This window comes from Poecilia mexicana, unplaced genomic scaffold (assembly GCF_051168715.1).
Source record: "Poecilia mexicana isolate PSO_F unplaced genomic scaffold, ASM5116871v1 scaffold_10, whole genome shotgun sequence".
NCBI lineage: Eukaryota > Metazoa > Chordata > Actinopteri > Cyprinodontiformes > Poeciliidae > Poecilia > Poecilia mexicana.
The window spans coordinates 21750643-21777283 of NW_028263379.1; the positions used below are offsets into that span (position 1 = coordinate 21750643).

The 26641-nt window shown below is 42.2% G+C and overlaps 1 protein-coding gene across 5 annotated transcripts; it reads left to right on the forward strand.

Annotated features, from left to right (window-relative positions):
* Positions 1–1249: 1249 nt before the first annotated feature.
* kdm3b (lysine (K)-specific demethylase 3B) lies at positions 1250–26641 on the forward strand. Of its 5 annotated transcripts, none has more exons than XM_088009646.1 (25): positions 1250–1746; positions 7852–8016; positions 11201–11314; positions 11516–11621; positions 14018–14142; positions 15029–15088; positions 15424–16119; positions 16621–17812; positions 17892–18108; positions 18195–18409; positions 18516–18668; positions 18772–18879; positions 19125–19252; positions 19361–19655; positions 19741–19994; positions 20176–20448; positions 20530–20713; positions 20819–20909; positions 21472–21602; positions 21698–21817; positions 22184–22207; positions 24896–25035; positions 25153–25329; positions 25446–25580; positions 25666–26641. In XM_088009646.1, the coding sequence occupies exons 1-25, from the start codon at positions 1537–1539 to the stop codon at positions 25744–25746; spliced, it is 5394 nt and encodes a 1797-aa protein (XP_087865772.1). In that variant the 5' UTR covers positions 1250–1536; the 3' UTR covers positions 25747–26641. The 5 variants fall into 5 exon arrangements, with proteins under 5 accessions (XP_087865772.1, XP_087865774.1, XP_014869102.2 ...); XM_015013616.2 differs by having other exon boundaries at positions 1251–1746; positions 19358–19655; XM_088009647.1 differs by having other exon boundaries at positions 1251–1746; positions 19358–19655; positions 20530–20701.

Sequence of the window (26641 nt, forward strand, 5' to 3'; positions counted from 1 at the left end):
TTCAGTTTTTTTTCTCTGAAGCTATCATATAGCAGAGCTGTTGATTATGTGTTGCTACTTTTATTTGAAATAAAATATAATTATATTCCAGTAGGATAATCTTATTCTGAATAACTAAAAAAAAAACATAATTTAATTTGAGTACATTAATTTATTGAGAAAAGACCCCATGTTATAAAAATTTTTTTAACACTAAACTACAAGTGCTGTACTTTAGCCACCAAGGTAACACTTACTTGAGTACTTGAGGTTAGAGTCTAGAGAGAGGCCTCTTTGTTCTTTCTGCAAACCATCGAAGTCCTGGGCCCTTTGAGGGTTGGAAAGTAGAAGGATAGAGAGTTTTCCCTCTCAACTCAGCTCTCTGAAGACCGGTAGAGTACAGCACCCATCTATCCATCCACTGACCTTCCACTCAATTTTTTCATTCATTTGGGAACAAGACCTCAAGATACTTAAAACTCCTCCACTTGGGGCAGGACCTCTTCTCTTTTTGGTATTCATAGATTCAGATTCTCATCTTGGCCTCTTAACACTTGCCTATAAACTGCTCCAGTGAAAGCTGGAGGTCACGGTCTGATGAAGTCAACAGAACCAGGTCACCTCCAAAAAGCAGAGACGAGATCCTGAGACAACCAAAATGGATTTTCTCAACATCTTGACTGTGCCTAGAAATTAGGTCCATACAAACGTTATGAACAGAATCAGTGACAAAGGGCAACCTTGGCGAAGAAAGACCCAGCGACAATCTTTTTTCTGTTTTCCGCCAGAGGTCAATGTTCTGGTATTTCTAAGAGTTTATGATCCATTGCACCCTAAAAAAAAAGTTTCCGGGGGAGAGAAACAGGCCCACAGGCTCACAAATCTTCCACAGTATCACTCAAGACCCAGTTTGTCATAAAACTCCATGTTTGTGATTGTTGGACAGCATCAGGACTTTTCTAATACTATTTTGTTTATATACTATATAAAATATATATTTAGTACTAAAATGATAATTATTAATATATTTATTTATGCATTTAATCCAACTTTATTCAGACAAAATGCTGACAAAAATATTTACTCGTTACATGATACTTTTGCACTTGATACTTTGGCGGAATCCATGGATTTTCTTTCTTTGATTCCAGGTGAGAAGCTCCCTAAATAATAACCACTGCGGGAAAGTAACGCCTACGTCTTCCACTAGAGGTCAGTGTTTCCTCATACTTTCTCTGCCTCCGCAGTGCTGCCAGTCTACCAGGAGGAGTGCGTTTGATTGTTGCAGGGCTCAATGGCGGACAGAGCAGGATAGTCGCGTTAACACCGAGGACAAAAACGTTTCGACTGGTAGATTTGCGGTCCGCCGCCGCCGCGTATCCCCGGGAACATTGACCAAAACGAGCTCTGTTTTGCATTAGGGTGAACTACAAAGCAATCGCAGCTGGTTTCTTCTCGCCTTTTTGTTACGTTAGCTTCCTTGAGTTCCCATCCCGAGCGGAGAAGTTCAACTGTTCATGGTGGCTCACTGAGGGCTGTTAGCTTTGTAAGCAAACCATGGGGGACTCTCTCGAATTGATCGGGAAGCGTCTTATTTTGCTACTCGACGACAGCAGGCCCGCCAATGGATCAGAGACCGAACAACCTGCCTGGGCCCGGGACTGGCTCCGAGGAACGGTGCGGGCGGTGAGCGTCATCGGCCTGGCCGCTCCGGAGGGCAGCGAAGGAGGGGAGGCGACAACGACAAGCACGGCTGCCGGACTCACAGTCAGTATTTACATTCAAGCGTTTCCGTATTGCGAAGCTAAATATCAGTCATTTTCTAAAATGCACCGTGTGCTAAGCGGGTCAATGTGTATTCCGCTTAGTGGAGCTTGTTGTTACCCACCAGAATCGGGAGATTTATCGTTACCTGCTGCATAAATTTAGATCTTAGCCCGCTGCGTGTTGCAGGCAGAGAGGCGAAGCTAAAATCGAGACCGGGGATTTTCTGGCCTTTGCTTTGTTCGATTTTTCCTAGCTTCTGGATATCTAGCTTCAAGCAATGTTTATGTGTGACCTTGCAGCATTTACTGTTAAACACTTAAAGTCCAGAGTTAAGAGAGGCGTCGAGCACATTGTAGTAAATCGCAGATAATTTCTGTGCAACCATTACAGGCGATCAATTCTGCCCGTCAGCTAATGATAGTCCTCTTGAAGGCCAGAAGAAGTTCACGTAGGGGCGAACCTGAAATCGCTCCCACCTTGTTTTTTTGACCTAGATTATTTAGTATGACACGGCTTCACCGTCTTATAACAATCTGAATGAACGACGCTGGCATTTTGATTCAACACTGCAGATAGAGCCAATGTTAGGTGGTGGTTGTAGACCAACATGACAGAGGGAAGTCAAACTAATGCTTATCCAGAATCATAAACAATTAATGGCACTGCTCAAATGTAGGATTCAGAAAGTTTATCTTTTAAAAGTGCAAGTTATTTTCTTCAAAAGTATATGCAGGGACGAATGCTGTACCATGACACAGTTTTCTATCAACTTGCTGTACATCTTATGTGATGACCTGCCACTAAAGTTGTTGCCAAAGTTAGTAGTTGGAATAGATGGGGCAGCCACGTTTTCTAAAAAAAAAAAAGTTAAATTCTTTTAAAAGAGCATTAAAATGACTTTTTAATGACACCATGACGATGTGTGTTGGTTAAAATAAGAAGACTTTAAAGCTGAAATTTTGGAATCTACATCGAGACCGAAGAAACATTACCTTTAAATAAGTTGCTTAATTTCTAAAATATTCACTTAGTTGTTGCCAATAAGGAAAATTTCAACGTTTTTAGTTGTCACAATTGATATCAGGTAGTTCATGTGTAATTATCCTAGTTAGTCAGTCATGTTTGTTGCTGCAGATTATGATTTCACCATGAAAAGCAACAACAAAAAGTGTTTAAACAAAAATTATATTCAACTTGCAATCCCCCTCAGCCCCTCTCCCCCGAATTAAACATTATAGTTAAATTCTGCGATTTAAGTACAAGTTATTTTGAACTGTTGATTGAATCTGGACCTTATGTGTGCCAGTTTAGCAAGTGCTGATATGACGGATCACTACTGGCAACTATTTGATTGAGTTACAAACATCAACAAAAAAATCCTGACTATGTTAATAACAGAAATGAAAGAAGTACGGTAACATTGTTCGTATGCATACGTTATTGTTGGAAATTTTGAAAACTGCAACCCAAAATAGCAGCTAAAAAGATGAGGGGGAAAGAGGGGGATTAAGTCACTGTGCAGAAAGAAGCATATTCACCTACCCGGTGATCGGAGAACAAACAGCAACTCGTTTCCACGAAGCGGTGCGGCACGTGTTGGTACGCTATTTTGTGGACTCTTGACTGGGGCAGGTGGGCATAAACCCAAACACCTAATGTGGCATCTTTCTAGTATTAAGGACAAACCTGTTGCAAGCAGAGTTGTGTTTCTGTCTCCCAATGATCAGACTGAGTTGAGTTGTGCCAGTCGCTCCACCGTAACCATACCGACGTCCCAAGGACATGCAACTGAAGGGGACCCAGGAATGCTGCGGTACGAGTCGGTTGCATGGACTGCTTTTCCAATGAAAACAAAGTAGCGTACTGCGCCGAGCCGCACCGCTCAGAGGAAGCAAAGCGTAACGTAACGGAGTGTTCCAAAAAGACAAATGTTCAACTTTGATTTTCTACACCTTATGAAGACCCATGTGTAAATGTAAATTGAGTCATACTATAAACATTCAAAATTGTACATTGATCAGGGGTAAAAAAAATAAAAATCTGTCACATTTTGTAAAAATGCTCAAGTGGTGATCGGAATCACAGCGATTTGAAATGTAAGGTCTTTAAAAAAACAATGAACAACTAAATTATGTGCAAGATTTGCCTACTGGTGCAGTTGGTAGCACTTTTGCCTTGCAGCACGAAGGTCATGGGTTCGAATCCCAGCCTAGGTACTTTCTGCAAGAAGTTTGCATGGTCTCCTGTGCTTGGTTTCTCTCCTGGTCCTCTGGCTTTCTCCCAGAACCCAAAAAACAGGACTGTTAGATTAATTTGTTTCTCTGAATTGTCCTTAGTGGGGTGAGTGTGTGTGCGCATAGTTGGTTCTCCTGTGTGTCTCTATGTTGCCCTGTGATGAACTGGTGACATGTCCGGTGTGTACCTCGCCTCTCGCCTGATGATCTCTGGAGATGGAGACTGGTCCCTCTGTGACCCTGCAAGAATAAGCGCTTATAGCCAATGGATGGTTACTTATCTCCAAAATATAGTAAAATATTGACCTGCCAGGAGAAATAAACTGATTTGCAACGGATAAGTCAGTAGGTATGAAAAGCTTTGTTTAGAGCTACAGTATGGAAGCAGGTAGGGAACACGAAATGGGTTTAAATATTGGCAAAGAAGCCAACCAATACCAAACATTAAGGACTAAGATTTAGGAAATTAACCACAATATTGAAATAAGTTCAAGCTACAAACATGTTTTGTTTTTTTTTTTTTGCTTGCTTGTTTCTGCGATTTAAATTCATTTTTCAACATCGTAATTTGTGAGTTAAATGACATTTTGATCTAGTTTTGTGTCTCCTCTGCAAAACCTTCTGCTGCCTGTTTTTAAATGATGAATAAATGAATAAAATTAACCCAGGAGTTGTAAGGCAAAAATGCAAAAACCAGCTTTTACTTAACCTCGACCTATTTGTGACTGAGATTTGTCCGAATTGCATTGATTTAGCTTTTCTTTTCACCATTAAATCATTTTTAACTCGCAAGCTAGTTACTGTATGTGTTTTTAAAGTACCAAAGAGTTATAGTTCACTAGGAGTCATTCCGGTGGGAAGGTGATTTTTTTTTTTTTTTTTTTTTTTTTTTTGCTAATCTGTTTTCCGCTGTCCTTGTGGCATGTGTACTGATGTAAATCGATCCAGAAATGTTATACTGACTTATAAATTTGTTAGTAATTCCATATCCAAACCCATAAAGTAGCAGCTGTAAGTTGTTGGGCCTGTCTTGAATGTCGATCCCAGAGCCCTAATAACTCAGAGCTATTTTTAGTTGGATCCGGTACGGCTTTAAATTTAGTCTTGGTAAAAGATCACAATGCAGCGGGAGGTTCACCAGTCAGGCTTTTCTTGGCTGATACCGAAGATTTAAAGATTGCCATCGAGGTCTGACCTGCCAGCGTAATAAACTCAGAAATGTGCATAGAGCACAGGCTGTTTGTTGATGCGTTTTAATTCAACAGACTTGGTGGGAGTTCTTAGTTTTGATGCATGGATGGGGGGGGGGAACAAATCTCACTTTTTAGCTTGCCAATTTAACATGAAGACTCTGGTTTCTGCTAGATTGATTGGTGTAACTCTAAACCCAACTATTTCTATCAAAGTGACTGAAGTTAGTGTGCAGATGTTATACAATATAAGAAATGAGGAGGGGGGGGGGGGGGGGAAATAACAAAATGAATTGCACACTGAAGTCTTGCAGAATATCTTTGTTGGACCATTTTCAAATTTTGTATTGCCAGCTCTCAACTACAGTTTATCAACATCATGACCCAGAAACCCAACACCTCGGGTTAGTGTGGATGTGCACATGTGTCCTCCTAGCTTTCAGAATAATATCAGAAAATCGCCACTCTAAAAGTTCCAGTGGAGTTCGACTTGAGGCAGAGCTGACACACATTAAGCATTTACAGTCTTAAATGTCTAGGAGAAATCTTCAAAGGCAAATTGGCACAAAATGGCTACAACCGAGACGGCAGTTATGCAGGGAATGTGCTTTTCATCAAAAGAAGTTGCATGTAGCATCGATTTTTATTACTCTTCATCCTTCTAGAAGACGGGCAAAAAGGGGGAGAGAAAAAAAAAAAAAGAAGTGAAATTGTTCATCGTTTAGAGACGTCTGAGCCATCACAGATGTCTCTAACCACAAACATTAAGTCTGTTAGAGAATCCATCTTTCGGCTTGCTGAGCCTAAACCACATTAGTGCAAAGTTCTCCATGCAAAGCAAAAACTCACTGCAGGCAATATGACAGACAGAAAAAAAAATCTATTTAACTTTGTGGAGAAACGACTGCTCCATTCCATCTGCACTATTTTATCGTTTAGGTTTGTGTAATATGGAAGAGTATCTGTAGAACATGTTTAATCTTTATGAGCTATATCCATCGTCTATTGCTGATTTTGACACATGGGCATAAGCTGACAAGTATAAGAAAATAAAAACACCTGTGAAATTTAGTAGGTTTTATTTATTGTGCAAGTATTGAATGAAAGTGTGTTGACAGAGAACTCCATAAAGAATTCCCACGTTGGTAGTGTTTTTTTTTTTTCTCTTCGGTTTGTTGCCGTTTACTGGCAATTTGTTTTTCACGGTTTACGTGCAACGCTAACGAAGCGTGCAGTTTCACCTGATCGGTTTGCATTTGACACCTTTTTAATAAGCAATAAAGAACTCTGTTTGAAAGCCGTTTGTGTTCAGTTTGAATGCTTTTTCGTATTTCAAGCAAACATTTGTTTGACTTGATTTCAAATAACACAAAGAGTTTGGTACTGTCTCTGAACGAGAGGCCAGTAGCAGGTTCTGAATTTGCAGAACCCGACGAACTCCAGTGTCTGCGCACGTCCATATTTCTTCGAAAGTGTTGAAATCGGCTCTCGTTGACATAGTCGCGTGACAGAAATTGCGTCATTTGGTTTTCTTGCACCCACCATCCCTTTCTCGTTTCAAACTGTTTCGACAGAGCTCTGTGGGAAGTGTCCTGTGATTGGCCAGAAGTTTATGCGGAAAGTACTAAGACAGCAATGTTGATATTGCTCTTCAACTAGTCTGCTTCCACTGTCCGTCTTTTGTGTCCGTAGATGACATGACAATGAATACTTGGATGAATGTTTAATGTGTGGAGGAATTGCTCATGTTTGTAGTTATTCAGCAAAGAATTGTACAAAGATGGCTAAAAAAAAAAAACTCCTGGAAATTACAGCGTCAATGCCAGAGAGGAAGCCTCCTGCAGAAAGGTGGGTTGCTGGGAGGCCGTTCCCCAGATGGCCTGAGCTGTGTATGACAGGTGTGCGCGAATTTTTAACGTCCCGTGACCAAACGCTGACTGATGAAGAACGGGAGAGCTTTTGGGGTGAGAAGCTTGGTCAGCCAGGAGGTTCTCAGTGCAGAGCAGCCAGTTGATGTTAGGGTGCCTCCTGGACAACCGCAGTGGTGAGGCGTTTCAAACACATCCCGCCAGGAGGAGACCCAGAGGAAGGCCCAGGACTCACTTGGAGGGACTATGTTTCTTAACCGGCCAGGGAACACCTTGGGATTTCCCCAGAGGATCCGGCCCAAGACGCTGAGCAGAGGGAAGTCTGTGTCTCCCTGCTTAGGCTGCTCCCTCCGCTTCCCGACCCCGAATAAGTGGAAATGGAAATGCACTAAAACCAGAATTTAACTCACAGGAGAAATGTAGCGTATTACTGGTCTTAATTTATGAGATATATTTCTATAATTGACAATTTGTTTCAACATTGACCAATTCGTGTAATGTCTCGTGTGTGTGTGTGTGTGTGTGTGTGTGTGTGTGTGTGTGTGTGCGTGTGCGTGCATTTCGGTGTCATTTATTTTACCATCGACCTGCAATAGGACTACAGTTGAAAATTAGCTCTTGTGACTAAATCTGGCATAATTACGTAACTGTTTATTAATATGCACTGCCCCTTATTAAATAACTTCAAATGTTTTTTTTTAATGTAATTATCTCTTCCTTTTCCCTCTTTTGTTTTTAATCTCTGTGGAAATGTTCTTAAATCTGAGCGCCGGTCCCTAATATTTGTTTGTCCTTCTCGTTCGCTAACTGCAGGTGTTTCTTGAATTCGAAAACGCATCGCAGCGATGTTCGTGGGTGCAGGTGTACGGCGACGGAGTGAAGGCCGTGTTGGTCGAAGACTCGGTCGTTTGGGTCAGCCCCAGTGACAGTACGAGGGTCAGTGCAGTTCCAGGACCGACGACGCCCTGGCCGGCTCTGGTGAGTGGACAGTTGTGCGTTTCGGATGACGCGACTGCTCAAGAACCGTAATAATGTTGGGCTTTAAAATTCAATAAAACGGACAATTCCTGTGGCCTGTCTGCATGAAGGAGCAGAAGTTGTGTGCCTTTTGCAAGTAGCATATTGCGTAGCGCTTGCACATGGTCACAGGGATTATTAAATAACGAATTACATTTCAGAGTGACAGCTAACTTATTTTACTACTGCATGTTGCAGATGGAAAATCGCAGCACGTGTTCTGTCTCAGGTCACTTTCGCTACAAATTATTCAAATGGGGTCTTGATAAAGCGCTAAACAAGGGCAGTCCATTTGCCGTATTAGTTTTGACCCGACTCTTTCTGACCAATGAAATGAGTGCTGCTGACGTGTCCTCTGGCTCTGAGCTGAAGTAAAGTTTTCTTTGTTTCTTTGTCGGGCATATTCTGACCCAGTTGCTTTCGTTTTGTTCATAGATTAACAAAAAGAAATCAACTTTCCTTTTTGTTAATCACTTCTCGAGAAAGCGCGTGTCCGACTTTAAATAGCGTCCTTATTTTGAAGAAACTTGGGCTTTTTTGTTTTAGTTGTTTTACAACTAAAATGTCTTCTCTGGTATAACATTTTGAAGTTTAAGCTTGGAGCCAGCAGCAGTGAGCTGAAGGTGGTCATGTATATATAATATACTGGTGAGGCCCAGTTAATTTTGTGGTCTGTAATTATTTGCAGCTAATTGAATTTTAACCAAAACCGATATGTCAAAGTTTTTTTTTTATATATAGCACATTAATAACCTCAGCTGATCAAAGTCTTTCACAACAATCACATTGCAGATAAACGATGAAACAAAAAATAAAATTAAGTTTTGTAAATATAATAAGTCCATCATAAAATTAGCAGAAAATACAAAACCATGGCAATATTGACCAAATACGCAGCATTTTGATTTCAAAACCCCTCTTTGCAGCTAAATAATCAAATAAATAGAAATATGAGCTCAACAACACATTTATTGTTTTCAATCTGTTATTTACCATTGAACTGGTGCAAAGTGCTATTACACCCATTCAGCTTTTAAGTGTTTCAGGAACCCCCGATCATTCATGGAACTTATTTTAAAAAACCCCAAAAAAAACAACAACATTTCAACGTTGGTGCTGACGTTAGCGTTGGGAACGCCAGCTGTTTGCTGCAGCATATTTTGCGTCGGGATGATAATTTTAGGCTTGAAAAGATTCAGTGATGGACCAACTTTTATTTGCTTAACTTGCACACAACTACAGTTCACTCCAGGATCCCATCAGATTGTCTCTTTGAAGCAAAAATGAACCCCTAAAGGGCCACTTGTCATACGTCACTGTTTGTGGATGTTGCCTTTTGCGTCGTATTTTCAGGCGTGCTGGAAATGCACAAATGTAAAACAAAGAAAAAAATTAAAAATTGATAATTTCATTAATTTTTTAGCTTATTAAAATATGTGTCATTGAAATGAACAATCATCTAATTCTGTTGTTCTTACAGCTTTCGTTAGAAGAGAATGACACTTTAAATCGTTTTTCCACCCGCTGGTGGAGTTGGCGCTTGCAAAGACGAAGCAAACTTTGCAGCTTGGATCTCAAATTTTTAAGTGTTTTTATAGACATAAATATTTGCTTCCATAAGTAGTGATGGTTCCCTTTTTTAGGCTTCAGCACGACCTTGCAGACGAAATGCTCTCTCAAGTCTTATCAGCTGCCCTGACAACAGGAGACACCTTGTCCTGCATGTTTTATAGCCTCAGTTGCTCTCGGTTGTCTTTGTTGTTTCAACACAACGGAAGCATTCACTTGACAACAGTGCTGTTCATTTACAAATGCCAAGTTTTTCAGACTTTTGCAGAAATACCCTCAGTACATCAATGAAAATAAAATAACTACAGTCTGTGCAAAGAAGGACATCTTGTATAGCCATCAAAACTCAATCTGAGCAATCTCACAACCTATTTAAACTTCTTTGAAGGGCATCAAGTCTGTAGTTGCAGTTAAAATGAGAAGAACTGCATCTCATTTTTTTTTTTTAGGATTGACAATGAAGGGTTAAAATCGACACTACACATTAACAGTTGAGTTTAGTTGAAGATTATAAAGGAAAATCAATGCAACATGAATCAATAAGCAAGAATCGGGTCTACTACAAGTCACCTAATGCCAACTTGCTAAAGATGTACTGAAATCAAAGAAATTAAACAAACCGGGTTTATTACACAAGCCAAAATAAGTTATTTTATCGTGTTTCAGGATTTTTACATTGCTTTTACATAAGGGGGAATGGAAAAGATGGAAAAATGGAAACCAAAAAAATCCATAAAATCCATCCATAAAAATCTGCTTTTCTCACCTGACCTGCCGCAATAGATGTTAATCGACGGTTACTTATGCTGCTGCCCACCTCTCTTCAGACGGTCGAGTCACTTTGAAAATAAAACACATCATCCTTAGGAGCCCTGGATGAACCACGGTTTGAATCGCATTGGAAATCACTCTGGTAAAGCAAAGATGCAACACTAAAAAAAAAAAAAAAGTTACAAACGGCTAAATAGGCGGAGGAAACAGAAACGGGGTCTTGCAGCGCTTTCCTCAAACACGGACGACTTAGTGTAGCGTATGATGTAAACAAAAACATTTATCGCCGCCAAATCTAAACTCATGAAAAGTCCCGGTTTTGCCTGGGTTGGGCAAGGCTTTTCTGGTTTTGCTTGCTCTGGATTTTGGTGTTGAGTTTAAAGTGAGAAAAATTTAGAAGGTCAAACAAACTGATTTATTTTTAATAAACGAGTTTAGTTTCAGAGAGCAATGTTGGCAAGCTAACGAATGGAGCAACTGAAGTGCAGCGGAAAACAGAAATGTTTTCTCTCTACTTCACGTCTCGCTATGAAGCAGAGAGCAGATGGCAATTATTTATTTTAAAATCTACTTTCAAATCAGTGTTTTTTTTTTTCTTAACCACCAAGTATTACAATATCTCTATAGATTATGACCAGATTTTTCCAGTTAAGTCAATTTCCATCTCATTTTTTTCCAAACAGATGACATTTTTTAATAAATGAAGGTGTTGAAAGTTGACAGCATGTTTAAAACTCAGTTTATGCTGACCGTTTTCTGGTTTACGTTTGAGCAGGAGGATTTTCTTCTTTCTCTTCTTGTGCAGGCTTTCCGCTCGCTGGTGGACAGAGTGGGTTTGGGATCCCTGGTTCCCGTGGAGTACTTTGGAACAAAGAATTTTGAGTTTTTGCCAGATGACAAAGCTTTCCAGAGATTTGAGGTGAGCATTTCTTGTATTGTGATCTGGAATTGATGGGGGTAGAAACAAGGGAGTTACATTAAACCTTTCTCTTTTTGTTTTCTTCTTCAATTAATGGTTGATTACAAAATGTTGTTTTTCAGCATGTACTAATATTAAAGCTGTGACTTGCTAATATAACTGGAGGATAAAAACCTTCCATAACTAACTGTGTTTGTGCAGGCTGATAAGGACATGAGACACCCCGTGCTGCTGGAGCAACCGTCTCTGCTGTCTGCCTTCTCCAGCTGGCACACCGACTTTAAACTGCAGGAGATCTTCAGGAAGGGTAGGATTCAAACTCGCGCTCGATGTGAACAGTGGAGCGATAACGTTTGGGCACAAATATGAAAAGGATTTGGCCCGGTTGCGATGCGTTTATTATGACGCGTTACAGGACCTCGTTTGGAGGGGCTGGTAATTATTCTCAACTTTCTAAAATGTTGCTCTCGTTAAATTCTTTTGTGAAACGAGGGGCCGTTTTGTTTAATTTAATCTTCGGCAGTTTTCCTAGTCTCCACTCGCGTTGCTTGTTGGTTTCGTTTCCAGAAAAACAAAATAAGCAAAATCACTTTAAATTCCTTTTACTGGCAGGACTGTCTGTGTGCTTAGCTTTTACCATTAGTTAGTGCGTTATTAGGTTTATAAAAACGCTGGTTATGTTTGTCATTAGACTCAGTGAAGCACATTAGAGGTAATTTGCATATTGAGCTGTTGGTCTGAGCTGCACAAATCCTTTGAACGCTTGGAATGTCCTGCGAAGCAGAGAAAGCCTTTTTTATAGTCTAAAAGGCTCTTCGGCGTCTAGGCCTACACGTTTCATTGTTGGCAATTCAGGAAATATTTTTGACTACAGACTGAGGGTGAATGAAATGGGGAAAAAATACAATCATATCATTTTAAATTGAAAGCACCAATTTATCATAATTGATGTGAGTAAAAACTACGTTCCTACTCGTTTTCTGTTTCAAAATCCCACATTTCCCAGACTCTGATTTCTAGGTTTGATGAAAATTGTGGACTTTTGAGTGCAAACCATAGTTGGGTTTTATTGTATGCATGGTTCACAAATCATTAAACGAGCCAGTGCTTTGTTGGTTTAATGGATAGCAGCGAGGGCTGAGGGTTCTTTCACAACTTCTTTGGCCAATTTAGTGCATCTATGTTTTAGAGTCTAGGACTGAAAAATCCAAAACTAAATACAGATTCTTCAAGGCACATCTGAGGTTATTGCTGTTGTTGAATTTAAATGTTTTCTATGGGATCTAAATGAAATCAATTTAAAAGGTGTCAAAACCTTGTCCTACTTTTTTAATCTTTAGATGAGTCGGTATTTATTGGTGGGCAGAGCATCAGCTAAAGTTATGAGGTGACATATTGACTATAAAAGATATCCTCACTATATGAATTGGGGCGAAAAACATAATTGAACAAATCCCTGCAGAACATTTCTGCAGGGATTTGTTCAATTTGGACAACCTGTACATGATTGACTCCTTACACCAGATCTCAGACGTCGGAGCCACGCTGAAATCTAAAAGTTAAACTCCCTCCTCCCGACTCAAACAACATGCTGTCACACCACATAAACCTGCCCAGAATGGAAAGGAAAATAAAACTGAGCGTGCACAAGAGACATGAGCAGCAATAGACACAATCTGCCTCACAAAAGATAAGCCTTTTTCCTCTGACCTCCCTCATCTCCCCTCCCCAACGATAAAATAAAAATAAAACGTGCTCCGTGACTGCAGCACTTTAATGACATTGCATAATTGATTTTGGAGATGGTGCAGTGGCATTTTATTTTATTTTTTTATTTAAATACATGTTCTACTACAACTCAGTCCGCTAGCAGTTTGTTCATCAGCCCATTTGTAAAACTGCTGATTACCGGATAAAGTTGGGTCTCGTCTCGGATTGAAAGAAGCTAACGATTAACTCCCTACAAGACTAAATTCAGATTCTTGTAAATTATTGCACAGAAAGAAATGGTGTTTGTTCTCAGCCATGGCAGCTGGAAGGAGTAGCAGGTTCACACGAACTTCACTCGTGACGAATGTGAAACACGAGCACTGAGGAAGTTCAACAAGCAGCAGTACGGCCAGGTGCTCCGACTTGATCGCTTCAATTATTTGTCATCTCTATTTAAAGTTTTTTTCTTTCACAAAGCAGTACTTTTCAGATGTTATTTTTGCTTTAATAACAGATTTTCTTTTGGGATTTGCTAAAAACGGTTGAGGTTTCTGTGATGAAGACCAGTCATATCAGTGTCAGTAGTTAGTCTGAAGCCTTGCATGCGTTTAAATGAGTTTCTCTCCAACGCCTCGTGCAGAATGCAGAACCAGTCGGGCTACTTGTTGTAAAAAAAAAAAAAAAAATGAAAAAAAAGTTGCCATTCCTGTTAAACACATTTGAGGTTTTCATTCAGGGCACAAAAATGCTAGTGTTTCTTTGTCTTCAGCAGAAATTGGGAAATTTATTTTCATTCCATTTCTTTTCTTTTTTAATCACTGAACATTTAATCACACTGCAAAACTTGAGAACCATGTGTTGGTTTCACAGAAACATTCAAAGTAACTAAAAACAAAAATGGCAAAATGGCATGCGAAGGAGTTTTGTAGAGTAAAACTAACCTTCTCTCCTGAATTCATTGTTGTTTCATTTTTATCTCGTCGTTCTTGTCAGGCTCGTTCACCATCCAAGGACGCAGAGTCCGCGTGTACCAGCCCGAGTTTGAAGATTGCTGGGCTTTTGGACACGTCTCGCAGCACGACCCCATCTCGCACGTTATGGAGATTACGCTGGATAAGGTAACGCACCTGAACACGTTCACGGTAAAGCCGGTTTTAAATTCTTTGTAATTCAGGTTTTTTTTCTGTTGTTGTTTTAAATTTTTCTGATTAAGATTTATCGATGTCTTTTGGTCGCGCTCAGCAAAACGAAGTAGAAAAATACAATTAGTTCATTTAAGCTTTTAAAACCGAAGCTATTCAGAGCTTCAACAATCACTGCAACACAAAACATTTTCTGTCTGCCATAGTTTGGATCTGCAGGATTGTTTGCTTGTTACACGATCCACATTTTTACTAAACTTAGTGAATCTCATTGAACTCTGCAAATCCTTTAGTTTACAGAGGACACCAAAATGGCGCTAAAATGAGTCCAAATCATCAACCCTCCACCACCGTGCCTGACCGTTGTTTGTGGTGATATGATAGTTGCTTTCTGTAAAAGTTTGCTTCAGACTATGGACAAACATTTCTTTTGCGGTCTTTGTCTGTTCAAAACATGTTGTTGCCTCAGTTCAAATGCGCCTTTGATTGTCTTTCAGTACTTTTTTTTTTCTTTCTGTCATAAACTGAACTTTTTAACCGATAGGTTTGTCATTGAGAGGTAAATCACGTATAGAATAGTTTTTCCAAACTGATATTTATGAAAAACCGAATATAATTATTACCTTTCAATCAAGACGGTTAGCATTGCAGCTGAAAAAAAAAGATAGAAAATTCTTCAAACTCAAACTATTTGTGTTTTGACATAAAGAATTGTCATAAGTGAGCCTTGTGTTTTAGGGTATGTTTAGTTTTAAGCCTTTGATTTCTTGTAAGGACTCCTGAGAACCAGCCTGACTCCAGCCAGACTGTCTGCTGGGGGTTAATTTGCGAAAGGATCTCACACTGTTTTCTTCCCCTGCAGGGAAAAGAGAAGCAGATGGTAGATCCTCGTGTGATACATGTCATGCTAGCAGAAGAGGAGGTAAGTTTGTCATTAGTGTTATTGGGAAGCTTTTCTACGGCATGAAGTCAGCTCTGCTTTCGCTTCTTCTTTGTACGGAGTGCTGCCTCTGCCATATTGGTTATTTTTTTGCATAAAGTTTTAAACTTATGTTTTGCAGGTTTTTTAAATTATTTGCTTCTTGGGTCTGTTCCAAAATTTGAACAAAATACTTCTGTATATCTTTCTCTTAATGCTCTATATTATTATTTTTTTTTACTTTGTGTATGTGGCCAAAAATACCCATATTGTGATCAGTTTACTGAATCCAGTTTTGCCAGGTGAAGAACTAAATGTCCCCGTTGTGTCCCTCTCAGCCTGGTAACAATGGACAACGAAGGAAGGACAGCGAAGCATTGAAGGGAGACGGACGCAGACGCAGGACTGCCTCAGAGGACGGCGACGACTTGAACTTGAAACGGTTTAAAGGAGCAGGAAACTCCGAAGCAGGTACTCAAAACTGCGGGGACTCCAGCAAGGCTCCGGAGGAAGGCGTTGGGATCTGGGCCGGAGACTCTGAAAGAGTCAGCAGCTCCACCAAAAACGGAAACCCCTCAGAGGGAACCTCTCCTCCAGGAAGCGTGTCCTCTCCCAACACAAACTCCTCGGTTCACTTGGACCACCCGAATGCTCCTTCGCCTCTGTATCCCGCCCTCGTCAAAGAAAACGGGCGCCTGTTCTCTCCGCAGGGAGCGGCGGACTCCACCAGCGGCATTTCTCACCCGCCCAACCCTCCCCCTCTCAAGCCGGCGCCTTCCCCTTTCTCAACCACATCTTTTCCCTCACTGGGGCAAATGCCAGTCCTGGTCCATGGTGCTCCAGCCCCAAAGGCTTCTCCGTCCCCCCAGCCGGACCGAGAGGATGCCCCCCAGTCGGCTTTCTCTAAATCAGCTGCTCTCGTCTCCCCGGGGCCCGTCACCATTTCTTGGGCGCAGGACAGCAGACCCAGCGTTTCTCTGTCTTCGTCGATGGGGTTCAGTTCTAAAGCTCCCACCTGGGGAGGCCAGACAGAGGTAAGTGGCTCCATGAGGTTAATGCTGGCTGTACGGTTGCACTACCCTGGAACAGCATTCATATGCCTTAAACTTTACCGGTTCTCAGTGTGACCATGAAGTTCAGGGTGTTTTATTTGGCTTTTATGAGGAATACCAACACAACCGAACACATATAAAGGTGATGTGATTAGAGTCAGTGTGTTGTCATGACGCTGCCGCCACCGTGTGTCATTTTGGTGATGATGACAGCGGGGCAGGTTTGTGGTTATGCTTCACTCTTTCCATTTTGAAATGATGAAGAACATTAATTCATGAAGTGAGGCTGTAAAGATACAAAAAGAAAATAATCAGAACAATATTGGTTATTTCTAATCAATCAATATAACTGTTGCAGTTTTTAAGCAGTAGTATCCTGATGTGAGGAAAGATTCAAGGGACATGAATGCTTCTCCAAGGAACTGCAGACGTTGTAGTTGCAACTACAACATATTAATTCACGGTTCTATTTTTTACTCCCAGGGTTGTAAAACAACACCTAGTTTCCGTTTGTCTCAGGCGACCCCCACGGCTCCGGTGTTTGGAGATGTCGCTTCCCAAACCAACGGCGCTCCCGCCGCCACCACCACCACAGCTTCCCTCGACACCACCAAGCCTTTCGGCTTCGGCTTCAGCGGAGCCAAGAGCGAGACCCGACCTCCGCAGGACCAGAACCTCTTTTTTCAGTGCATGACCCAGAATTCTGGCACCAGCTCCATTCTGACAGCCGGTCAGACTCAAACCAAGGACACTAATTACTTCACTGCTATGTCCGAGAGTCTGAGTAAAGAGCCAGCGGCTCTTTTCAGGCCTGCAGCCTCTACTGAAGGGCTGAAGAAGCCCGAGCAGCCCAAAGTGCCTGAGGCCCATCCTCTGGGAAATGGTGCTTTCAACATACCATCAGCCTTCCAGGGCGCATCTGCAGGTGCACGGGGCCCTGGCCTGACGATTGGTGGTCTTGGGATGGCCTCTGGAGCCCAAAGTGCTATTAAGAACAACAACAATAATAACGGAACTGCTGAAGGGAGTTTAGGGCTACAGTCCAGTTTTAACTCCTCAGATATCCACCAGAACATTTTTCTGCAGGCCTCTAAAGAGTCTACTAATCCTTTCCTGGCTTATGGAGATAAAAGCTCGCCATCACCTTTTGTTGGCCTCTCTGGGACTGAGCCACAAACTCTGGGTGGCTCTATTGACAGTAAGCCTAACCTGTTCACTATGGCGGAGCCGCCTAAAGGCATTCTGTCGTCTGGCTTCACAGCGCCCTCAGCCGCGGCTTCGGTCAGCTCTTCCACCACACCGGCGCCTCCTCAGACTCTGCAGAGCGAGATGGCCATGACAAAGAAGGACCAAGAAGTCGTAGAGATGCCGACCTCTACGTCGGGCTGTCTGATGATGGGAAGTAGCAGCTCTGGAGAAATGAAGGAAACGGCTCTTTTGTTCGACCAGAGTCAACCACAGAAGTTTAGCCTCGAAGATCGAAGCCAGTCATCCAAGCGCGACTCCGACTCCAGCACCAACAGCGACCTGTCGGACCTCAGCGAGAACGAGGAGGGCCTGGAGAAAGATCAGATCCCCCCGGGGCTTGCTCTTCCTGCTAAGGATGGATCCATCCAGCAAAAATCTAAAGTCCAGGTGGCTCCCAAGAGCCGTCCGCGTAACAAGTCTTTTAAAGGTGCCATCGCAGTCATTTTCGTAAATTCTTATCGGAAGCCACGTTGGCGATAGGGTTAACGCTGCGTTGTGTTTTCCAGTGGGCCAGTCTGTGCTGAAAGACCAGAGCAAAGTGCGCCGTCTGAAGCAGTCAGGTGAGTCCTTCCTCCAGGACGGCTCCTGCATCAGCGTGGCTCCTCACTTGCACAAGTGCCGTGAGTGTCGCCTGGAACGCTATCGGAAGTACCGAACCACGGAGGAAGACAGCGAGGATGAAGACGACCCGAACGTGGCCTGCCGCTTCTTCCACTTCAGGAGGTGAGGCCGAAGTGGTTTGATAGCAGCACGGCGTTTCCTCCGTCTTGTGACTAAATTTTAAGTGTGTTTTTCCTGCCGTCACCCAGGTTGGCTTTCACACGTAAAGGTATACTGCGTGTGGAAGGCTTCCTCAGTCCTCAGCAGAGCGATAACATGGCGATGGGTCTCTGGTTACCTGCGCCGGCGGTCCAAGAAGGCCTTGACCTCGACACGTCTAAGTACATCCTGGCCAACGTGGGAGACCAGTTCTGCCAGTTGGTGATGTCTGAGAAGGAGGCCATGATGATGGTGGAACCTCACCGTGAGTCTGAAAGTCGTCTCACGCCTCATCTTGAGGTTTTGTCCTCTCGTTTGATTTGTCTGCGATCTTAAATAAATCTGTTTTTTTTTCCCCCATGGTTTTTCAGAGAAAGTGGCGTGGAAACGCGCCGTGCGAGGCGTTCGAGAAATGTGCGACGTATGCGAGACGACCTTGTTCAACATCCACTGGGTCTGCCGCAAGTGCGGCTTCGGAGTGTGCCTGGACTGCTACCGGCTCCGCAGGAACAGGCCAAGAGAAGGTAGCTTATCAACTGGAGTTTTTGGGAACAAACGTTACGTTCACTCGAGTTGTTTTGTGCGATATTCTTGCTTTGCTTGACTTTTCTGCGAACCTCCTTTTAGATGTGGACGAAACCCCAGAGGACGAGGTTTTCTCTTGGTTAAAGTGTGCCAAAGGCCAACCTCACGAGCCTCAAAACCTCATGCCAACGCAAATTATACCAGGAACAGGTAAAGCAAACAGCCTGCAACATGTCTGTTGAAGACACATAATCCCAGAAGACCTGAGTATTTTATAGTAGGTTATTTTTAACATCCCAAAGGACAGTGAAGATAGAAAGTCAGTTTGAAAAAGTCGTAAAGTGGTGTTTGAATGATCAGCATCTTCACACATTATAAACTTATTACGTAAATATCATGTCTTGTAGGTATGAAAGAGATGCAAGGACTGATTTTTTTTTGTCTTTCTGCTTCAGCTCTTTATAATATAGGTGACATGGTGCATTCAGCAAGGGGAAAGTGGGGTATTAAAGCCAACTGCCCCTGTGCTAGTCGACATACAAAGTCACTAGTCCGACCTACCGCCCCCAATGGGATTTCACAGGTATCCTGTGTTGCCTTCTCCCACTGTTTTGTTTTATCCTGCAATTTTTAAAAAATATTTCAACTCGAATGCATCTTTTTTTTATTTTGTATTTGTTTATTTTAGCAGTCTACGTCCAGCAGCGGAGGTGGCCTTACAGTTTTATCTGGTGCTGGCACTACTCCAAAACCAGAGGCAGAAACGTCAGTAATCAAAACAGAGAGCATGCAGACGGCAACACCTTCAGACAGCGGGGGTGGGGGAACTGTGGGTAGTACCAGTAACTCTGTTATTAGTACATCCACTCCCTGTACTGTCACACAGTCCTCTGCCAAGGACGCCCGTCCATCGGGAGAGGGCAACAGTTCTGCTCTGCACTGGCTGGCAGACCTGGCCACACAGAAAGCCAAGGATGACACCAAGGGTGCGTAGGAAAAGGAAACGCAGAACCAGGAGTCGGATAAAGAAATCCTTAATCGGCTTCGGTTTTAACGACCCTCTTCTTCCAGAATCCGGCTCACTTCGCGCCATGATGAGTAGAGAAAGCCGGCCTCCCTTTGGGCTGGACTCGCTCAGTGCCCTCTCAAAGCCGTCTGCTTCCAGTCCGAAGCTCTTCAACAGCCTGTTGCTCGGACCCAGCATGACCCAGTCCAAACCGGAGGGGTCGAGCCTCCGTGACCTGCTCAACTCTGGACCGGGAAAGCTGTCTCAGGGGCCTGGAGAGAGCAGTGTACCGTTCCCCTCTGTATTTACCTCATCAAGTGTATGTCCAGGTTTTCGTTGTTTTTCCTTGTGTGCAAAAATAATGCTTTTAATTTTAAACGCCACCTACAAGATTGCAAAATATCACTGCCACCTACTGGCGAATAATGTTTCGAATGTCCTGCCTTCATAAAAAAAAGCAATTTTTTTTATTTTTTTATTATTATTATTTGACGATGCAGAGCGACAAGACGAAGAGCAGCCTACCAAACATCCTGGACCACATCATCGCCTCTGTTGTGGAGACCAAGAAAGCAGAGGGCCGGCGCTCTGTGACCTCCGAAGGCGGCGAACTTGGAGTGCTGGGAGCCCGTAAAGACGGCGTAATGGGTCTTAGTGTTTTGGAACCACATACCTCACACTCTTGGCTCTGTGATGGGCGACTCCTCTGCCTGCAGGATCCTAGCAACAGCAACAACTGGAAGATCTTCAGAGAGTGCTGGAAGCAGGGGCAGGTACGAATCACAGAGTGTAAAATACCTGTTGGCGAAAGACGGGCTGACGTGTCATCTTGATATGTTTTGGTTCGTTTCCAGCCTGTGCTGGTGTCAGGAATACATAAGCGGCTAAAATCCGAACTGTGGCGGCCCGAGGCGTTCAGCGAGGAGTTTGGGAACCAGGACGTAGACCTGGTCAACTGCAGAAACTGTGCCATCATTTCCGATGTAAAGGTGCGAGACTTCTGGGACGGCTTTGAGACGATCTCCAGTGAGTTCAAAAGTACAACTTGTTTTTCCTCGTACTTCAGTTTAAAACTACCTGCAGGACAGGTAAAGCATGCAGTGGACGTTGTCTCAATGTCTTTAATGTCTCCTCCGAGTGCAGAACGGCTGCAGGACAACGACGGCAGGCCGATGGTGTTGAAACTAAAGGACTGGCCTCCAGGTGAAGACTTCAGAGACATGATGCCCACAAGGTGAGGAAACCAAACCTGTGTTGCTTTTTAGTTCCAGAAATTTTGAATATGTAAAATTTTATTTTAAAAAAAATTATTTTTTATTAAATTTTTTTAATTTTAATTTTTAGTAGTTGTTTTAGAATTTTTGTTCATTTAAAAATTGCCATGCAAATTGACTTTTAGTAAATGATTATTTCCAATTCATGGTGGCTGTAAAATTTGGATTTGCTGATGATGATTTTCATTGATTTTGATTTTCCTTTAATAGTTATGACCCTTTTCAGCATTTCTACTATGAGTGACCATTAATTATTTGTATTCAGTTCAGAGAAGTTCTGACTAGGGTTGTCATGATGGTTAACTTTGAAACTCATACTGAGAAAAAATACTCTACCAATTTTGATACCACTGCAACATTTTTAAAGGTAGAGAGGTTTCTTTCTAGTTGATAGAAACTATATAACTAGTACAATATAAATGTCATATATATATTGCAGAACAGTGGACAGTATAACAGCTAATACACGTTTCAGTAAAACAATTAACTTAGTAAGATATTCTACCTTCCTTTTTTTTCCAGGTTTGATGATTTGATGGACAATCTTCCTTTGCCCGAGTACACAAAAAGAGACGGCCGTCTAAACCTCGCTTCACGGTTGCCCAACTTTTTCGTGCGTCCTGACCTCGGACCAAAGATGTACAACGCCTATGGTAAAAACGACCGCCTGGTGACATTTCCTCTCTGTGCAGCGTACGTTCCTTTTCACCTTCTTCCTTTCTTCCTTCAACTCCCCCAATGTCTGCAGGCTTAATTTCGAACGAGGACAGGAAGGTCGGAACCACTAACCTCCATCTGGATGTGTCCGACGCCGTCAACGTCATGGTGTACGTCGGCATTCCTCATGGAGAAGAAAACCAGGAGCAAGGTCGGTAGACTTAAGGGGACTCTTTGTCCCTTTCCCCGCCCACACAGACACTCTCACTGCTTTAGTTACTAGACACCATAACCACAGCTGACCTACTAACTATTAATAAGAAAATGCTTGTTGCTTAAAAACATGTTGCAAACAGAATTGATTCTACAGTATTTCAAAGTACCCCCCCGCCAAATACACAAAATGGTATTTTATGTGTATTTGAAAAAAAGCTTTTCTGGAATTGTAATAAAATCCACTGTTGGGGATATTTTAACATTTAGTGGTTCCAGGCTTTAATGTGCTTGGAAAGGACACTGGAGGCACCCTCCGGTGGGTCTCACTTATTTACATTGTGGTAAAATTTCTCCTTCACAGAGGCGGAAAACTCTGGATACCAAGGTCTGTAGACTTTCAGTTGTATCACTTGCGTAGCATGCCCTTCTTCTCAACTAACTCCCCCTTTTCACACCTGCGCTCCATCCTCCTGTATTGTTGTGCAGTAGGGGGCCAGAGCACCGGGACTCATCCCTCAGTTTGTATTGTTGCATGTCTGTAAATTTCTGTGTGATGTGCAACCTTCACTATGGCAAACGACAGCGGACGGTGAGATTCTTTCCGAGCTTCTGGTTACGGTTGATGTTAGTTTTCGGGGTTGGGTTTCGACTCCCGTTCACTGCAAAACGAGTTAAGTGAACTGGTCTGGCTTCAGATGTTCTGTAGCTGCTGTGGTGGGATCGTTTTCTCTTGCTGCTTACTGTGGGTGTACAGTGCTCTGGCCCTTAGACTGGGAGAGTAGTATGAACGAAGGGCATCTAGAGCTGGCATTCCTTGTTTCCTTGCAACCTTTTTCACACAAACAAAAACACCACACTCGCATACATCAAAAGATGGACTTTGGATGTTGGCAGAAATAAAAGGTAGATCACTCTGTTTACAGATGGTCTGATGGGTAGTATGAAGTTTATTATATGATAATTGATGAATCCGGACCAGTTACTCGCCAGCTGCAGACTCCCGATACCTGATTTTTATTTTTATTTTTTTTTTCCCCCAAATCAGGTTGTGCAAGCCACAACACTCTTCAGTGTGGCCATTGTTACTCACCAATTTCAAATTAAATGTTTTTACTTCTTTCCAAAAATATTGTTCAGTCAAAATGTCACGTTAACAGGCTGTAGCTTCATCTAGAAATCAAGAGTAGACCTGTGGATGTGAACGTTGTCAGTAAATGTGATTGTGTAGTCTGTAAATTGTCCTTTTTTTTTTCTTTTTTTTTTTTTTTTTTGCCTTCGTGGTTCTCAACTGGTCTGGCCACAGAATACATGTATATATGTATATATATTTGACAAATCTTCAAGACATATAGTCGTTTTAATCTTACTTCACAGACTAACCACTGGAGCGTTATGTGATGCCTTTATGTCACTCAGACAGTATTTGTTTTTGTTTTGTACAAATACTATTTTTTGTGGCCAAGCAGAAAGTCTGTGCAGGCATCCATCGTGTTTCTCCTTCTTCCCTCCTCATCTTCCTCCTCCTGCTCCTCCGCCTCATGCTTCTCCTCTGCTGCTGTTAGTGTCGATGTCGACATCGAATCCCCTTACGAGTTTTCATTTCTGCTCGTAGACGGAGCACATAATGGCATTAAAAACACAAACAGCTAGGAGTGTCTCCTCGACATGTGAGCTCTGTAATATGATTTTTAACATAAGGCAACATTTGTATTTGAAACTGAAATTATAGCGCTATTATAGTGCAACAAAATGAAAATAAAATCACCAATATTTTTTTTTGTAGCTAATGCCTGAAGTGGCACACATGATCTCCAGTCTGAACCACAGGAGAACTTTGAGTACCTTTTTTTTTTTTTTAGGTCATAGATCTCCTGAAACTCCTAATGGGATAACATTTGTTAAATTAAAGATTGCTATAAATGTTCCTCTTTTTAATGAAAGCACAAACATCTTTTGCTTAACTGTCACACTTCTAACAAAATCAGATGTTTAAGCTTCCCACAGCATTTACACCTGCTTAAATTGTGTCATTTATTGTAACCGGTATCCTTTATTTGTGGCTAAAAGAGAGCTGCTTTTACGCAAACAACCCACACAATGCTGCTCTAAACAGTATCTGGACAGACAAATGCTGTCGGTCACGTGAAAAGACACATTTGGGCCTCTCAGCAACAGTCCCAGCTTTTCTGTCCTTCGGTTAGTAGAGGTGACTCCGACGTCGTCTCTGGTTCAGGAGTGAATCGGAACAAGATGTGTATTTTGATGTGCTGGTTGTTGATGCTGTGGATCCAGCTGCAGCTCTCCCCTTGGTAAACTACAAGAAACTGAAGAATTGTTTCTGCTCAATAATCCCATCAAGGTTGCGTAATGTTGCCTCTGTGTCCCACCAGTTTTTGTTTTTTTCCCACTCAACTATCCATTAATGTGCTTGGATGCTGAAAACAGGGAGTTTCTGAAACACTGACCGTCGGTGTCTTGTCCTCATTTCGGACGCTGTTAACATTCAACCAGTGGTTGTGTTTGTTCTAACAGGGTCATAGCACTTCTATATTAAAAACCTTCAACGTTTTCTGAGGAATTGAACTTGGGGCTCACGTTTTCTGAAACCCACAATAAATAACATGACTTGAAAGGAATGATTATATACCACGCCAAATAATAATAATAATGTCACTTTTTGAAATGAATTACTGGAGTAAACTAACACGATAATGTAATTTATTGCTTAAACTCACTTAGCACTGCCTGAGAAATCCCACTGGGTCAGGAGGAACCAGTTGAGAACTACGTCTCTGCACCATTCTTGTCCAAAAATCCGACGAATGGACACTAAATACTTTTCTGAAAGTAAATGTGGATTTCACCCTCTTAATCAGCTTAAGTTGCGATTGGTCCAGCGTGTAGAACTGGAGCCGTAGTTCAAGGAATCGCTAAGAACTAAAGTTAAAAACTCTTAATATTGTAGAATCGGACAGAAAGAACTCGGATGTAAAAACGTGTATGTAGAGATCCTACTGATGGACGTTTGGCATTCTGTACGTCTCTGTCCCGTTTCCTCTCTTTGGTTCTTCAGAGGTCATGACCACCATCGAGGAGGGCGACGTGGACGACATGACGAAGAGACGGGTGCACGAGGGGAAAGAGAAACCCGGAGCTCTGTGGCACATCTACGCAGCCAAGGACGCCGAGAAGATCCGTGAATTACTCCGCAAGGTCAGCTCCCACTGGTTCCTCAAGACACTCTATTGACTAAATGATCATAAAGTAAATATCAAACACTTATTGTTTTTAAAAAGCTTTTCAACAATATCTATTTGCCCCGTGTCACAGGTGGGAGAAGAGCAGGGTCAAGAGAACCCTCCAGACCATGACCCTATTCACGACCAGAGCTGGTACCTGGACCAGAGGCTCCGGCGCCGACTGTACGAGGAGTACGGCGTCCAGGGGTGGGCCATCGTGCAGTTCCTCGGCGACGCCGTGTTTATCCCCGCCGGAGCGCCACACCAGGTCAGACAACATGACGTCTCAGAGTTTTTTTTTTTTTTTTTTTTTGGAGCAACAAACAGTTTGAGGCGCATCCCCTTTCAGTAACGTAGCCGCTCTTCCTGCTGTGCTCCTATCAGGTACACAACCTGTACAGCTGTATCAAGGTGGCGGAGGACTTTGTGTCTCCTGAGCACGTGAGGCACTGCTTCAGACTGACGCAGGAGTTCAGACACCTTTCCACGACTCACACAAACCACGAAGACAAGCTACAGGTTGGTTTTACTCGTGTTTCGCGCACGTATTGCGGTGTTGGTCATCCAGCATTTGACATTTCCTCCTTTGACCCGTTTTCTTCAGGTGAAGAACATCATTTATCACGCAGTGAAGGACGCCGTCGGGACACTGAAGGCTCACGAACCTAAACTAGCTCGCCCTTAGTCCTCAATGCCACTCTACTACGTACACACACTCACACACACACACGGAACACACCACATATCCACACATAAATGAAAACTGCAGAGTACAAAGTACAGATTGTGTGTGTGTTGTTTGGGGGCAGTGAGGGTCTGAATTTTGGGGGAAAGAACATTTCATTTAAGGGGGCGGGATCAGACAGGGAGGGGGCAAATCAGCGCTTTGATGAAGGAACTCCTTTGTCGCTGTTACACAGTACTCTTAAACTTGTCTAGTTGTTTTTCCGTTTTGTTTTTGTTTTGTTTTTTTCCTTTTTGATTAACATTGTATTTAAGGTCGGTGTGTTCTCTTGTTTTTGTTGTAAATGTAAAATGTTTGAGTAAGGGAGGGCAGAAAAGCTGACGTGCCTTCAGAGCATAGGTTCAGCTACAATATAAGCAAATCACAAAATGTGAGTACTGGGTTAACGTTCTTATTTTGATGACATGCTCATGTTTTTCATTAGGAGCAAGGTTAACCAGTTTTTGTAGATTTTTTTTCTTCTTTTTTTTATTTTTAAACATTTGATTATTTTTGCCGTCTGTGGCTGCAATGAATTTGAAAGCAGCCGATCAAGGGAAGCTGACCAAAGTTTTGTATTTTTAGTTTTCTTATTTCTCTCATTTAGAGTAAGAAATCTTTTTTTACGCAACAAGCTGAGCTTCGGAGACGGCAATTTTTTCTTTTCTTTTTTTTTGTTTTTTTTCTAATCCGTCTTTGTTCAGGAGGTTTGATGAACTACGGACTTCCAGCTATATTGTTCAAGAATCACAGTTGCAGCTGAACAGAACTACTGGCCATTAACATTGTATCAATATATATATTGATCTTAGCAGTTGGATTTTTTTTTTTTTCACAATAAAATTTACAAAAATAA

What these genes read in the sequence shown, in the direction of transcription:
- kdm3b (XM_015013616.2), top strand. Translation starts at nt 1,537, where the DNA reads ATGGGGGACTCTCTCGAATTGATCGGGAAGCGTCTTATTTTGCTACTC. An exon ending in GCGTAACAAGTCTTTTAAAG is followed by an intron (nt 17,813 to 17,891) that starts GTGCCATCGCAG and finishes TGTGTTTTCCAG; the next exon opens with TGGGCCAGTCTGTGCTGAAA. An exon ending in CTGTATTTACCTCATCAAGT is followed by an intron (nt 19,995 to 20,175) that starts GTATGTCCAGGT and finishes TTGACGATGCAG; the next exon opens with AGCGACAAGACGAAGAGCAG.